This window comes from Heterodontus francisci, chromosome 41 (assembly GCF_036365525.1).
Source record: "Heterodontus francisci isolate sHetFra1 chromosome 41, sHetFra1.hap1, whole genome shotgun sequence".
NCBI classification, from domain to species: domain Eukaryota; kingdom Metazoa; phylum Chordata; class Chondrichthyes; order Heterodontiformes; family Heterodontidae; genus Heterodontus; species Heterodontus francisci.
In genome coordinates, this window is record NC_090411.1 from 31147595 (window position 1) to 31163901 (window position 16307).

The 16307-nt window shown below is 41.4% G+C and overlaps 1 protein-coding gene across 2 annotated transcripts in view; it reads left to right on the forward strand.

The window, feature by feature from the left end:
- The window catches only part of LOC137353428 (kinesin-like protein KIF18B), a 97480-nt gene extending 87862 nt beyond the window's left edge, over positions 1-9618 (forward strand). For both annotated transcript variants that reach the window (XM_068019704.1, XM_068019705.1), the window contains 2 exons: positions 722-795; positions 5467-9618. In XM_068019704.1, the coding sequence (XP_067875805.1) occupies positions 722-795; positions 5467-5609 (217 nt within the window). In that variant the 3' untranslated portion in view covers positions 5610-9618. The remainder of the gene's footprint in view (positions 1-721; positions 796-5466) is intronic.
- The last annotated feature ends 6689 nt before the right edge of the window (positions 9619-16307 follow it).

Below are 16307 nucleotides of genomic sequence, written 5' to 3' on the forward strand. Positions count from 1 at the left end.
CTACCCACATTTCTGTCCTTGGCCTGCTGCTGTGTTCTAATGAAGCTCAACATAAGCTTGAGGAACAACACCTCATCTTCTGATTAGGCACTCTACAGCCTTCTGGACTCAACATTGAGTTCAACAATTTCAGATCATGACTGCCATTCAATTAAAAATTGTATTTATTGTTTGAAAATTTGTTCTGTTTTATTTTAATTTTTAACCATGTGCCTGTCTTAAACCTGTCTTTCATGTTTTGCTTTTGGACCGAGCTGTTCATTATTCCGTTGGTAACACTCTCTGGACTAAGGCTTTGTCTTTTACCACAACTGTTAGCGTTCCCTTTTATTCTGTGACATCTCTGTCGTTAATCTCTCCTAACCTCTGCCCTATCACACACCTCTTTTGCTCTTTTTCTCACCCCGCCCTTTTCATTTGCTGAAAGCCCATTATATTTCTAACTTTTGCCAATTCTGATGAAAGATCGCAGACCTGAAACGTTAACTCGGTTTCTCTCTCCACAGATGCTGCCAGACCTGCAGAGTATTTCGAGCACTTTCTGTTTTTGTTTCAGATTTTCAGCATCTGCAATATTTTGCTTTTATTGTAGTCGTAGCAAGGGAATTTCCTTTCTTCGTACCTGTCTTATTTGTGAAGGTTTAAAGGAAAATGCTTTTTATGAGCTCTTTGTTGAGTCGCGATAAGATCATCATTCTTGCACTTGTCCTTTATTTTGTAGTGGCATCTCATCCCACTTGAACAGCCAGAGTAAATCTAGGAGGTCACAGGTCTGCAAGAATCGGCCGTTGTCAGGTATTTAAGAATTTTAACAGTATCTAATCTAGGATACTGATAATTCTGCCCTCCCACTATATTCAGTTACAGTGGAGTACAGGTATGATAAGTACTCTTTTTGGTAATGCTAATTGACATTTTGTTTCAGGACAAAGTCTAGGGTAGGCACAAGAGATGAAAGTCTTCTGCCTCTGATGATGGGTACTGGATGAGGCAGTAACCCGATTTTTTTCTTGATGTTACTCTTTCTCTGCTCAGTGCTTACTGACATAGTCCTTAAGAGGAAGGCGGAAGTCTTTGAGTATGTTATTGTCATCCGACTATATACCCACTTCTCCCAACATTCTCCCTTAAAATCCTTCCCATACAGTTGCTGCCTGTCCGCCTCACTGACCCGCAGCACCGCTTGTTCTAATCTTCTTGAATAGAGTGCACCATATCCCACATCTCATGGTATTGTCTCTGTGACAAATGTGGGCATGTCGTTTGACTAGCTTTTACTATATTGTATATTGTATCATAATAGAAATATAGGAACAGGAGTAGGCCATTCAGCCCATCAAGCCTGCTCCACCGTTCAATTAGATCATGACTGATCATCTACCTCAACACCACTTGCCCGTGCTATCCCCATAATATTTTTGTCCTTTTTAGATATAAAAATTAATTTTGGTCTGTGAAATATACTGATAACTTGATAATTTCTTAGAAAAATGTCCAAGTTTGTGGGAAAACACCATGCAAGCATTCTGCTGCAGTGCTGCCTTTTGTCCAAAATGCTTCCTTAGCTACATCAGTAGATAAACCTCCAGAGTACAAACCACTGACCACGCCTCCAGGCGCTTATCTATTGTCTCTCGAGGTAAGGAGGTCAAAGAAGAAGACAATCATTTACACAAATCCCACTGCTTTCTCAAGAACATTTTCTGTAGCCCCTAGGTCTTGCACATTTGAGAGTTTTGACTGATGCATCCTTTTTTACTTTTGTAAATATTTCCTCTTTCTCCCACTCACCCCATGCTACTCATCAGGTTTTGAACGTACCTTATTGTCCCACAGAATGGTGATTTACCAGGTCCATGCCTTTATAATGTGACTGTAATCTCAAGCTGTACTATAGCACTCATTGGATAACATTATTCTTCACTATTTCAAATCATTTCAATACAGAGTTGTTGGCAAGAGACTGTTTAAAATCATTGTAAGATCCGGATCTGCTCTGCCATACATCGAAATGTCCTGAGTTGACTTGCCTTCCAATATTTCTTCCTTTTCCTGAAAGTGCTTTGCTTCCCAAACCCTTGATATTTTTGAAAAGTCGGTCCATTTTCAACTTCAGAAGTTCTTATTTTACATGTTTTAGTAATTTTACCACAATTGGTCTTAGCCTAGGGGGAAGATCTTATGACTTTTACAGAGTAACGGCCAGTAGGAATTAGTCATCAACCCAAATGAAATGTTGGACATTCCTGGCCATTAGTTAAATGCTGGCGTTTTTTGTTTATGGCCTTTGCAGCTTCTGTTAGGGGGATACAGAACCACTGCCTGCAAGAAGTGCCTGCCTTGTTACCCGATACTGAAATTTGAACTGTTGTAATAGTTTTTAAGCGCAGATGCAAACATTTATTCCTCCTTTAGGGTAAGGGCTTGGATCAACCCAAGCATTGAATAAATGTTAGCATCTGTGCTTACTGTTGTAAAGTAAGTTTCAAAATTGTTTGCTTAATTTCATCTAATGTAGTGAGAAGCTGAGGACTTGCTTGATCCTAGATGTAGTGGATCTCAGTTAGCTACTGTGTGTCATAGAATAAAGTTTATTTTTAACCATGAAAATGATCTAAGTTTCAGTAATAACAGAAGCAATGATTCGGTCTGATACATCAGTTTAGAATAACTTTGGAGTCTTAGGTGGTTTTAAGGTTTGGCCTGGGCCCAGTCCTTGATGTATCAAAGTAAGTTTTCAGTTCCATTTGGCTGCCCTCACCCGCTCCTGATTCTCCAGTGAATTCGCAGCTGTAACTGCTCATGTACCTTTACTGTGAAAACTGACCAGATTCTGTCGGAATAAATGACATCATAGCACTCTGCTGCCTTCACTTGCCCCCCTTCTCCTTCCCTCCACCCCCCCCCCTCCCCCCCACCCCCCTGCATGGGCAGTGACTGCAGTCAGAACTTTTACATTCCAGCCCTTTGGGTTCAGCTTCAAATTTGGAGGACCTACTGGCATTGAGGGAAATTGAACACAGTTCAGGCAAGGTGCGGTGGCAGGGGCGTGGGTTGTGTGAAACCTGGTCCATTTTCGTCCTGGGTCCTCATTTATATTGTGGTTAGCATGCTGAACACTCACCAGTGGACAGCTCCCGGATAGTAAGGCTGTTAATCTGTTGCTGGACCAAAAACCTGGACTTCCCTCCCTAACAGTACTGTGGATGTATCGATGCCACATGGACTGCAGCAGTTCAAGAAGGCGACTCACCACCACCTCCTCAAGGGCAATTAGGGGTGGGTAACAAACGCTGACCTTGCCAGCGACACTGACATCCCGTGAAAGAATATTAAAAAATAGGGTGGCCAAATTTGAAGGACCTGCAGTAGTACCTTAGTGGGGAGAGGTATAAATGTCAGTAATGGAAATAGCACTTTAGAGCAGCGGGCATCTTACAGCAGCAAAGGCATTAAATTTGGAATTCTATAAGGCTCAAAATCCCCAAGTGTGTGCCACAAAAATGTTTTCCAAACCTCTGTCCAGTTTTCCCTAACTGCAGTTAAGAATCCCTTTAATTCTTGCTTTCAATGGTCACCTGCCAACTTGAATTGCCATGGTGGTGGCTAGGAGCTGAAAATGATGGTGTTGAACCAGCCAGGAATGGAATATGACATCTTAACTCCATCATTACCACCTCAGTTTACATACTTGCATCAACATACCACTTGTTTCTGACAGGAGCTCCAGCAACCTGGGGTGGGGGTGGGGGGGGGGGGGGGCGGATGGGAATCATTTACAGCACAGGAGGCCATTTGGCCCATTGAGTCCATGCCGGCTCTCCATGGAGCTTTCCAGTCAATCCCACTCACCTGCTCGATACCCGTAGCCCTGCGAGTTTATTTCCTTCAAGTGACCATTCAGTTTCCTTCTGAAGTCATTGATTGTCTCTGCTTCCACCATCTTTGTGGGCAGCGAGTTCCAGGACATTGCTATCCACTGCATAGAAAAGTTCTTCCTCATATTCCCCCTGCATCTCTTGCCCAAACCTCTAATCTGTGTCCCCTAGTCCTTGCATCATTAGTTAATGGAAAGTTTTTTTTTGTCTAACTTATCTAAGCCTGTCATAATCTTGTATACCTCTATAAAATCTCCCCTCAATCTCCGTTGCTCTAAGGAGAACAATCCCAGCGTTTCCAACTTAACTTTGTATCTAAAGTCCTCCATCCCTGGAATCATTCTAGTAAATCTCCTCTGCACCCTCACAAGGACCCTCACATCCTTCCTAAAGTGTGGGGACCAGAACTGGATGCAGTACTCCAATTGGAGCCTAACCAGAACTTTATAAAGGTTCGGTATAACTTCCCTGCTTTTGTACTCAATGCCTATATTAATGAAGCTTAAGATCCCTTTACTAGTTGCGCATATAATTTTGGGTCAACTACTGCCCTGCTTTGAAGTGCAAATGTAGCAATGCAAGATCGCACCCTCTGCCGCCTGCTAAATCTTCATATTGCTCCTTTCTGAGTACATTAACAGGTTAGGGAGTTATGGAACTGTCTGATCTCAGTGATCAATAACCATAGAGGAGATCACAAGGCAGCCACTGGACAGCACTGGTTACCACCCCATTTATACCAGGAGAAGCAGGTCAGTTTTAAACATAGCACAAAAACTGCAGGGGATCAGCTGGAGAGCCAACAGATCAGGACTGAGCCAGGAGCAGAAATCTCAATGCATTGAAGTATCAATAAATCAAAGATTTCAGCCAGTCCTGTGAACTTCACTCTGCTGTCCAGCAGTATCTTAGGATATATATAGCCCTGTAAACTGGATGGAATTTGACTTCCCCTCCTATTCTTCCCCACCCGCACCCCAACCAACCTACCTCAAAAAAAAGCATCCCTGATGCTATTCAAGCTTGTTTATGATCTGAAGTTACAAGTTTAACAGTTGTACTCGGAGCCCATTTAAAGTAAAATGTCTTGCAGAACAGCAGGTGTGTTCCTCTCTGAGGGATGTTACTGGGCTATGTAACAGAGTTTTGAACTGAACCCAATCCTAGTTGCAGCTCATCTGAGAGCACTTCATGGGTGCATAGAGATTTCCTATTTTTTCTCTCTCGTCCTGATGAGCACACAATTGACAGAGCAAAGTAAATTGGGTTACAGCAACCTCTTCCTCTTCAATCCCAATATATAAAAGTCTAATGAATATTCCAAGTTTCCGCCTGAGGGCAGCAACATGCTTCTTTGAAGTTTTTGTTATCGGAATCTATCTTTTCGCTGAATAGGAAGAGTGCTAATAACTCCATTGATTAATAACCCCTAATTGATCTGTACACCTGATTCTGGGTCCAAGTGGCATGGGGTTCGAGGTTATATTCATAACTGTTTTACATAAAGTGATAAGTATAGACAGTGTGGATTCATTTTCATTTTAAGTGAAATTATAATGTGTGGCCTACCCATCTTTCCCTTGCACAGCACGGTATTGCAGCCCAAGGTTACGTTCAGCGAGCAAGAAAAGCACGATCAGCAGTGAGTTGCCGACATTTCCAGTCAACCAGGGCTTCCAATTTCTGCCGCAGTCCAATTTGAAAAATTCAAATAAAGCATTTGCTTTCTGACCAGAATTTCCTGTGAAGGAGCGATACAGTAATTACATTTGTTTGCTCTCCTCTAGACTGTCCGCATCTGAAACTAGAACTGTGTTGTTAGTATTGAATATTGAATAGGCTGGTTTTGTTAATCTTTTAATTTTTTTCAGCCTTGTTAAGTCTTGCATTGATACCTTTTTCCCATCATAATTCACCCTTCTCCCTAGGAGGGCACGGAGCTCTGGATCTTGGGCATCCCTTTGGTCATTCTCCGCCTCGCCCTGTGGTGGCCAACAGGAACTGTAATTGTTAACTGCATTTTATCATGTTCCCTGATGGAGTTGTGAGCTGTGCTCCAGTCTCATCTTGTGGCCTTGCTGAATTCCGATGAAATTTTCCCAACGAACGAGGGAGCTTTGCAGAAAAGTTGTATGCGGCTTTTGACAGTCACACAGATTGTACAGTTACCTTTTCATTTTTATCATCAATTATTATGTCACACTCAGCTTTGCTGTAAATCTGCTTATTAGTTTACAAATTGGGCGGCACAGTGGCGCAGTGGTTAGCACCGCAGCCTCACAGCTCCAGCGACCCGAGTTCAATTCTGGGTACTGCCTGTGTGGAGTTTGCAAGTTCTCCCTGTGTCTGCGTGGGTTTCCTCCAGGTGCTCCGGTTTCCTCCCACATGCCAAAGACTTGCAGGTTGATAGCTAAATTGGCCATTAGCAATTGCCCATAGTATAGTTAGGTGGTAGAGAAATACAGGGACAGGTGGGGATGTTGTAGGAATATGGAATTAGTGTAGGATTAGTATAAATGGGTGGTTGATGGTCGGCACAGACTCGGTGGGCCGAAGGGCCTGTTTCAGTGGTGTATCTCTAAACTAAACTAAAATAGAATACGATTTGTATAAGGGGGGGACTGATTTTATCTACTTGCTAGTGGATGAGCTAGCCACTTAATCTGCAGGCATGTTTGGGAAATGCAAACTGGATGAGAAATAAATCCCATTAAAATATGATAAAGAGATTATTTAGATGGAAGTTAATTGGACAACAAGCTCCTTAATTCTTATCCTTTAATATGTAGCACGGCTTCCAAGAGTGGCTGTCAGACCCAGATCACGGTGCAAAGAGTTGCACTCCCCAAGTCAAATTCTGAGGTGCAGCTGGGTTGTCAGTTACAACCATGCAGCGTCCTGCCAACAGGCTGTGGCTGTTTCCTCAGAGTGCATAGCAGTCAATGCTGCTCTATGAGACAAATTTCTGCAGGTCTTGGTATGTTTTCTTTCTATTTAGCATTTTCTGACAGTATGTGTTCCACTGGCAAGGGTGTTTTGCGGTGCAGTGCACACTTAGGAGCAGAACTAAGTTGGTGATGACTTAGTTTCAACACTGCTGTGTGGTCTACAGCATAGGTGTCCGTTTGACAGCCTTTGTTGAGATGTATTGATCTTATCCAATGATGATCACCCTTTCGTATGGCAGTTTTTAGAGTGCGGCGTGCAGCAATGTATAGTTGAGGAAGGCAACATTCTTTACATTTGAATGATGCCATGCCTGCTTTTTACACATGGGAGTAGATCTTGTATCCATTTTCCAGAACAATGTCAAATTCTGTTGCACAGGTCTGTATTTGATAAATGTTTCTTGAGTTCTGGACCATAAAGGGAAGTCATAAACATTTTCTTTTTTTTTCTTTACCCCTATTGATGTCATTGCACTACGTGAAACTGAAGATCTAAACAAACTTGGGTCAATCTGCAGTAACTGTGGTCACGGGTAAAGATTTTCCTATTGCAGAAACTCTCACGGATTATGTTTAGACTGTTGAATATAAGTGATCCACGCGACAATGAGATTAGTGCAGGTTTCCAGTAATAGACACATTTATTCGTGTACCTCTTTCTTTCTCTTATTCTTTTCTATCTCATTAACTGCTTCTTGAGATTTTTAAAAACTTTTTAGTTAACTGAGACGCAGGTGGAACTAAATGGGAAAAAAAGTTTTTCAAAAAAGAATTGATCATTTGTAGCTAACTGATTATTTTTTTAAAGGTCTCTGATGGTGACCATTACTGTTTAAAAATGGTATGCGAGTTCAAACCCATCCACATTGCAGCACACTGTGCTTTTAAAGGCAGAGATTTTATTTTTAAATTGTACATAGACTCCAAGTATTGATGTAAATGAAAATATATGAATCTCGCAAGCTTTCCGATTACAATCCCCACTCTTATACTCAGCCAATGATATGTAGTTGCAAACTGTCACCACTTGTTTTCCTGCCTATGGCTGGGTTGATTTGTATATTGGGTGATCAAGCAACACAAACTACAGAATACTGCCAGCACTCCACAAAGTGAGCCCTGTCTCGAATTGAGTGTATTGTAAATAGGCTACAAAGCACATAGTGATGTAGCATGGTAACCTCATGCTGAGTGGAAGTGTAGGTCAAGACTGTCCTTTTGATTTTAACGGCAAACAAGTAATTCGTAAAGTTTGATATCTCTAATATAGCTTGAAGGAAGTGATGTATAGTTTTGGTAAAAGCTCTTATTCATCTCGGCACTGTTTTTTTTAACTAGTCAATGTGCATGTTGGGTGCAAATCTCCTTTGTCCTTTATTGTACTAGAAATATAAAAGTAGTGATTTTATTAGTGTTTGGAGAGTAGCTATAAAATGCAAACATGAAGTGTGTTTATTGCAATATATCAGCAAATATGGAATCTTTATATTACTGTTGAACCTTCAGTGCCAGATAGGTAGTAAAAAGCATGAGCAAAATTTCCCATAGTTTGTACAAATCAAACACTCTGGTATTTTTTTCAGACTTTATCTCCCTGTTGTGCTTTATGCTCTTGCTTTCAGTGATCTCAAACTTTGATGCAAATTATAAACAACTACCTAATCTGAATATTTTCAAACTTGTACACTTCACTAGAAGCTTTTTTAAATTCCATTATGGTGCATGTCAGAGCCACCCAATGGTCTGAATTTTCAGGCTAGTGCAAGCAGAGAGTTGGCCAACGGATGTAAGCTGTGGAGACTGGATCGTACTGGACACATATACAGGGTATTTCAAATTCCTCTGAAATGCAGAACATCGACTATACCATGTCCTACACAGCAGGCATAATGACGTCTGAGGAGACACAGTGTACTTCAAATTTCAGAGGAAGCCAGAGTATCCAGTTACATGTTGCCAATATAACTTGGTTAGCATTATGTTGTGTCACTTAATGTGTTTAGATGCACCAGGCAAGCTAGTGTGACAAGATCAGAATCAGGAGTTGTTTCTCTGCCATTAACTTGCCTCTGGATTTTCTTCAAGGATCTTTAAAATTCCTACTGATTTACTAGTACTTGTATTTGCCTTCGACGTTTGTCAACTGAGTGTTTGTGATTTGTCAAGACACATTAAAATTGCCTATAAGCTCCCATTTCATTGTTCTGCATCAGAGCTGCTACTGTGAAATCATGAGAATTGCACACAACATAAAATTCCATTATTGTGTGGTATCTCGTTACTGCAATAATGAACTCAAGTAGTTTTTGGAACACCAGCATTTGTTTTAGGACTGGGCCTGTGTCTTCTGTCACCTAGATCCTGGTATGTCAAACTGCAATATACTGACGCACCTTGCTTGGCATTACTAAATAATCCATGTCATGTATAGATCTTGGAAATGTATCAGCTCTAAGCATTACAATGCTGTTGTGCCAGCACATTGCAGCTTTTTGCCAATACAACACCCTTTTCAATATAAATTGGGCTAATTTTGCATGAAGAGACTCTTCTTCAATTTCTTGGCACTGAGTCATCCATTGTCTCTCGAGATAAGGAGGCCCAAAAGAAAGAAAGAGAATGCAATTTAGTTAAATTGTGTTGTAAGTGAGCACTTACAGGCAAAGAGTTTAAAGCTGAAAACAAGCAATTCTAAACACTGTAAAGTTTCATTTGGTGACTGCTCCCCTTTCTTGTATTGTCAAAGGTGATAATTTGTCAAATTTATGTCTAATTTTTATTAAAGATTGTTGGTGACTATTTTATGTGTGAACTTTTTTGAATGTTTTTATTTTGCCTTAATGTCCCTCACTACTTCCTCTAACTAGGAGAGCAGGTACTTTGGTTTTTAAGTCACTTTCTGTCATGTCCACTTACTGTAAAGTTTGACATATAAATTTCATCCGAATGCATGTTTTTCATGCCACAAAATGCAGATATATGAATAATAGAGCATAGTGTTTTATTGAAATGTTGACTGAAATTGAACAGCATGCAATACATATGAAAAGCTAGGACTGCGACTACCAATGCAAAACTCCTGTTTTACTGCCTGTGCAAGCTTGCTAGCCTCTACAAAGAAAATTTAAATCTTGAAACCTGGAACATTAACTCCTGACCTTGTAGATTGAGAATCTGAAAACAAGAGAACAGCTACAATGTTTAGAAGGGAGCTGAACTGGTTCCTAACTGAGGTAGAGTTCGCATCATATAGATAACACATGGTCCATGTGATTTCCTAATCTGGTTTTGATTGCTTGAGAGGAATTTTACTGAGTATATTTTCCTCATTGGCACTGGGTTTTCCTGTCTCCCAAAAGATTCCATGACTACAGGGAAGTGTCTGGTCATAAAAACAGAAAGTGCTGGAAATACTCAGCGGGGCGGCCCAGTGGTTAGCACCGCAGCCTCACAGCTCCAGCGACCCGGGTTCAATTCTGGGTACTGCCTGTGTGGAGTTTGCAAGTTCTCCCTGTGTCTGCATGGGTTTCCTCCGGGTGCTCCGGTTTCCTCCCACAAGCCAAAAGACTTGCAGGTTGATAGGTAAATTGGCCATTATAAATTGCCCCTCGTATAGGTAGGTGGTAGGGAAATATAGGGGCAGGTGGGGATGTGGTAGGAATATGGAATTAGTGTAGTATTAGTATAAATGGGTGATTGATGGTCGGCACAGACTCGGTGGGCCGAAGGGCCTGTTTCAGTGCTGTATCTCTAAACTAACTAACAGCACCTGTGGAGAGAGAAGCAGGGTTAAAATATTTCAGGTCTGTGACCTTTCTGGTCAAGTGTCTGGTCATGATGCTCTGGGAATTGCGAATGTGGCACAGGCTTGATAAAGAAGCTGGTCTTTTCCTACCTGTCATTTTCATATGATCGTTGAAGGCTGGGATACCGGTCTTTTGAGCTAGTATATCGCGGAAAGTTAGTTTATAATAGACGAGCAGCTATTTGATGGGCTAATGAGATGTGTTTAATCATAGTAATTTTTTTTACAATGCTACACTTTTTTTTCCAGTATCAGCTGTGGCTTAGTTGGATGCATTCTCAGTTCTGAGTCAGAAAGTTGTGGGTTCAAGGCCCACTCCAGGACTTGAGCGCAAAAATGCAGAACTGAGAGAACTGCTGCATTGTCAGAGGTACTGTCGTTCGGATGAGATGTTGAGCCGAAGCCCTGTTTGCTCTCACGGGTGGGGGAGATGGTGGCAAAGCAGTAATGTCACTGAACTAGTAATCCAGAGGCCCACGCTAATACTTTGGGGTCATGGGTTCAAATTCCATCATGGAAGCTGGTGGAAATTCAATTAATTCATAAATTCAATTCATGAATAAAAATTTGGAATTGAAAGTTAGTCTCAGTAATGGTGCCATGAAAGTATAATCAATTGTTGTAAAAACCCATCCAGTCACTAATGTCCTTTAGGGAAGGAAATCTGCCATCCTTACCTGGTAGGCCTACGTGTGACACCAGACCCACAGCAATATAGTTGGCTCTCAACTACCCTCTGAAATGGCCTAGCAACCACTCAGTTGTTAAGGGCAATTAGGGTTGGGTAACAAAATGCTGGCTTTGCGAATGCCAGGCAAGAATTAAAAGAAAATGGTAGGCGTAAAAGATCTTATGGCACTATTTTCAAGAAGAGCAGGAGAGTTATCCCTGGTGCCCTGGCCAATATTTATCCCTCAGTCAACATCACAAAAACAAATTATTTGGTCAATATTACATTGCTGTTTGTGGGAGTTTGGAATGCACAAATTGACTGCTACCTTTCCTATATTGCAACAGTGATAACACATCAAAAAGGTATTTCATTGACTGTAAAGCACTTTGGGATGTCCTGTGGTCATGAACGTTGCTGTATAAATGCAAGTTTTTTCTAATCATTTCTCTACTCTTGTGCAAACAGTGACTTGTTGGAATACAGTTGCCCACGGCTTTCCTTATCTTGGCTGTTTGACCAAGGGAAGGGGACATCATAGTGGAGTCTGATTCTGTCCTCAATGAACATTGAATGCTTTTTAAGTTATTTATTTTCTCAGTAGGTGGCTGCTTTGCATCACAACTGCAAGTGTGACCCAGTGCCTTCAGATGAGAGGGAGAGCATTGGTGGTCAGGGAAACAGGATCAATTAATTCCAACTTGTTTTGGGAAACATTGATGCAGTGGATTGCATAATTGAAACTTCTATTAAGACTAAAATACACACTCTAATGCTGTGTGAATTCATTTTAGTGTATGATTAATATTTTATTTGGCAATTTATTCTCTGTGCAAGATTCATCTGTATTTGACTCTGCCATTTCCTGAAGCCTACTTTATCTTGCGATTAAAGAATGTCAATAAAATGATCCACAACTGCCTTCGGGGACCAATGGGTAAGAAGAGGCTGAAGAATGTTGCTTTGTTTGCAAACATCTGCCTCTAACATTACGCTTGCCATACTTAAAACCCATTAAACCTGGAACGCGGTAGGATTCCAAACATGATATCATGATATCTTTGTCAGTACTGATTATGTTATTACAAATGGTTGTTAATTTGATTACATTAGAAAAGTGTTTGAATAAGGTTATCGGAAATATTACATTACAGCAATATGTCCTCTGAGGCCCCAAGAAGTGCCCCGTTTCCACAAATTTGGTGTGAAGGATTATTTCGAGGACATGATTGTTTGCTACAGCAAAATTAATGTTTTTTAAAAACCCTTTCTTTTATTTCCCTGGCAGCAGAATCAGGGGCCTTGACATCAACTATTTTCGACTGCTGTTTGTTTGCTTTTGCAAGCCACATTTTAAAATACCGTGTCCCAACGGAGCCAAATACTTCCTAGTGATTGAATAAATTGTTTGCTCAGTGTTCTGTTGTGTTCCTGAGGGGGGTCCCCAGTGGAAATTAATTTTTCTTGGCTAATTCAGTTTTCATGTTGGGATACTTAGCATGTTTCTTTTAACAAAAAAAAATCCCTGTGGCTTTCAGGCCTGTGGTTCCACTCTGAGCTAAGCTGTATAGACATAGGAGGGCAGAACCATCAGGGCAACCCCATACCCCAATGCTGTTCTTGCAGCTAGTCAGTGTAGGCAGAGCTCTGGGAGCCAGCCCCGCCACCCTTGGTATGTGATTTGAGGAGGCCTAAAGACAGGTGAAGTAATATATGAATGGGAGTGGAGGAGCAGGAGCAGTGGTGAGCAAGAGGAAAATATATCTTGCCTTAAGAAGTTAGTTTCTCTGGCTTTGTGTATCATGTGCCCCTAACAGGAGAGTCCGATAGTGATTTCTCCCATACCTGTATCCATGTCAGGTTTCTTAGTTGGTAGCTCTCCATGAGTCAGAAGATTGTGGGTTCAAGCCTCACTCCAGACCTTGAGGAAGCACTGCAGAAGTGCCAGCCTTCAGATGCAATGTTAAGTAAAGATGTCAAGATCCTGTCTGCTGCTCAATTTGACGCTAAAGATCCCATGATATTTTTCGATGATTAGGAAGGTCTCCCAGTGTCCTGGCTACCATTCCTCCCTCAGCAACTCCACCAAAAACTGGATTAGCTTGGTGATATATTTCCAAGTCAGTGTGGTGTGTTTCCATGCATTTGCTGCCCTAGTCCTTCTAAGTAGTAGAGGTTGCGGGTTTGAAGGTGTGTTAAAGGAGGCTTGGCGAGTTGCTGCAGTGCATCTTGTAGATGGTACACACTGTAGCCACTGTATGCTGGTGGTGGAGGGAGTGAATGGTTAAGGTGCCATTCAAGCTGGCTGCTTTGTCCTGGATGGTTTCGAGCCTTTTGGGTGTTGTTGGAGCTGCACTCATTCAGGCAAGTGGAGAGTATTCCATCACACTCCTGATTTTTGCTTTGTAGATGGCGCAAAGGCATTGGGGAGTCCAGAGATGAGTTACTCATTGTAGAATACCCAACCTCTGACCTGCTCTTGCAGTTGCAGTATTTGCTTATCATGTGCCCCTAACAGGAGAGTCAGATGGTGATTTCTAGTGATTGGTCCATTTAAGTTTCTAGTGGATGGTGGCTGATTCAATAATGGTAATGTCCGTGAGTGTCAAGGGGAGGTGATTGGACTCTCTCTTGTTGGCAATAGTCATTGCTTGGCACTTGTGGTGCTGTGCATGTTACTTGCCACTTAACAGCCCAAATCTGAATGTTTTCCAGGTCTTGCTGCATGCAGGCATAGACTGCTTTATTATCTGAGGAGTTGTGAATGAGCTGCTGTCTTGAATGCAACTCAATGGCTTAATAGGCCATTTCAGAGGGCAGTTAAGAGTCAGCCACCTTGCTGTGGGTCTGGAGTCACATGTCAGCCAGGCCTGCATTAGGACGGCAGATTTCCTTTCTTAAAGGGCATTAGTGAGCCAGGTGGGTTTTTTCAACAGTTGGGTAGTTTCATGGTCACCATTACTGATATTAGCTTCTAATTCCAGATTTATTTAATTGAATTTAAATTCCCCATCTCCCGTGGTGGGGGATTTGAAAGCATGGCTCCGGGCCTCTGGATTACTTATCTAGCGTTTTGCTACCAAACCCATATTTAGTATTCTTCAAAAACTAATTCCCGTGAAGTGCTTTGCATCAATTCTCAGACAAGTCTTTCTCTTGACAATACTTCACTTAAAATACTGTGAGGTGTTAAGTAGTGGTGTGGGTTGCCTCTTGCTCCTATTTTACTGTACATTTGTGAGAAACGGCAAATAAACCCACCTGTGGCTGTGAGCTTGCCATGGGAGGAAAGCAAGTGGTGATTCAGCTTTGCTGCTCTTAAAGCACTGGTGCATTAAGTTGCTGTGGCACAGTGCAGCCAACTATATAGAATTATACAGCACAGAAGGTGCCTCTGCACCTATTGTGCCTCCGCAGGTTCTATGAAAGAGCTTTCCAATTAGTTTCTCTCTCTGTAGCTCTGAAAATGTTTCCTTTTTTAGGTATTTATCCAATTCCCTTTTGAAAGTTGTTACGACCAAGATGGGAGAAATGTGCTGTTAAGTCAGTCCCACTTCTCCATGGGTCACAGCATATCAATAATTTTTTCCCACCTACCGAAGAACAGCCAATTAGATTCTATTTGTCCCCCAGAATAAAGCACACCAACCAGGTTTCTTCAAACAACAACGACATTAACTATTAGAGAAAAAATTACGTCTTAACCATGAATGAGATAAATCTATATATATGAAAGCTCTTTATTTCCCGAGTCCTCATGCGCACACACATACATTCAAAAAAGAAATGGTTATCCGAGAAAAAGGGTTTTTGTTTACAGCTGTTTCCTAGGAACAGAAGCAATAATAAAATAAATCAGTTTGTCACGTTCCGGTAGTAAATTCTTCGGTTGGGTGGGATGTCACAAAGCCAAATAGTCGAATGCCACTCTAAGTCTCTCCAGGTGAGGTTGATGAACAGTCTCTGATGCGTAGGCATTCAAGACAATTTGGCTGCAGCAAGCATCACATAGGTCTTTCAGAAGGGGTGTAGCGACAGGTCAGCTTAGGATTCACAGCAGCAGTATAGCAGCAAAAGCTTTCTTCAGGTTCCAGGTTTTCCCAAAACACAGGAGGAAATAGGAACCACATTGGGTGCAGGAATTCTTCAGAGACAAGAGGCAATAAGAATCTGCCACCTTTCAAATACAAAATTTCTTTTCAAGAGATGCACGTTTGCTTTACAGCAAGAGGTCTTTTTCTGGGTCTTCCACTTTGATCTCTAGGCAGGTCTAAAAACGAATTTCAAATGCCTGCTCTTTATCCAACTCACTGGTTTTTAGAAGGGTCCAAAAAAAAGTAAACCTTCCTGAGCCGATAACCTGGCCAGACACACTGTCTCCCCTGTTATTCAAAGTGTTGTTCGCCTAGCTGGCTTCCGTGAAACTGCTTGCTTTTCCTATTGTGCACAAAGTCAACATTCAAAAATTTCAGCTATTTACAGGTGTTCATGTCCACTGAAAATCCTTTTTTCAGTTTTTTAAAACAGAATTCTAAGATTTTAGTACAAAAATAAAACTTATTGTAACAACCTTACTATTGAATCTGCTACCACCATCCTTTCAGGTAGTGCATTCCAGATCGTCCTAACTCGCTGTATAAAAAAAAAATAATTTGGCCCCTCTGGTTCTTTTGCCAATTATCTTAAATCTGTGGCCTCGGGTTTGTGACCCTCCTCCCAATGAAAACAGCCTCCTGATCTACTCTGTCAAAACCATTCATTATTTTGAACACTATTAATTGATATGTTCCTTTTTTAAAAAAAAAATCCTTACCAGTTAAGGCTTGCTATATAAACACACCCAAGCATTTCTATAGAGATTTGATGCTTTCTTTCAGAGACAGGTGTGGTTTAACATAGACATCCTCAGGGTTAAACAGCGCTAACATATAAAGCTGAGCGAGAATATTTTTACAAATGTGTCCTCCACATGAAGAGCAAGTGAAAGGGATTTGGGCTGATTCGTT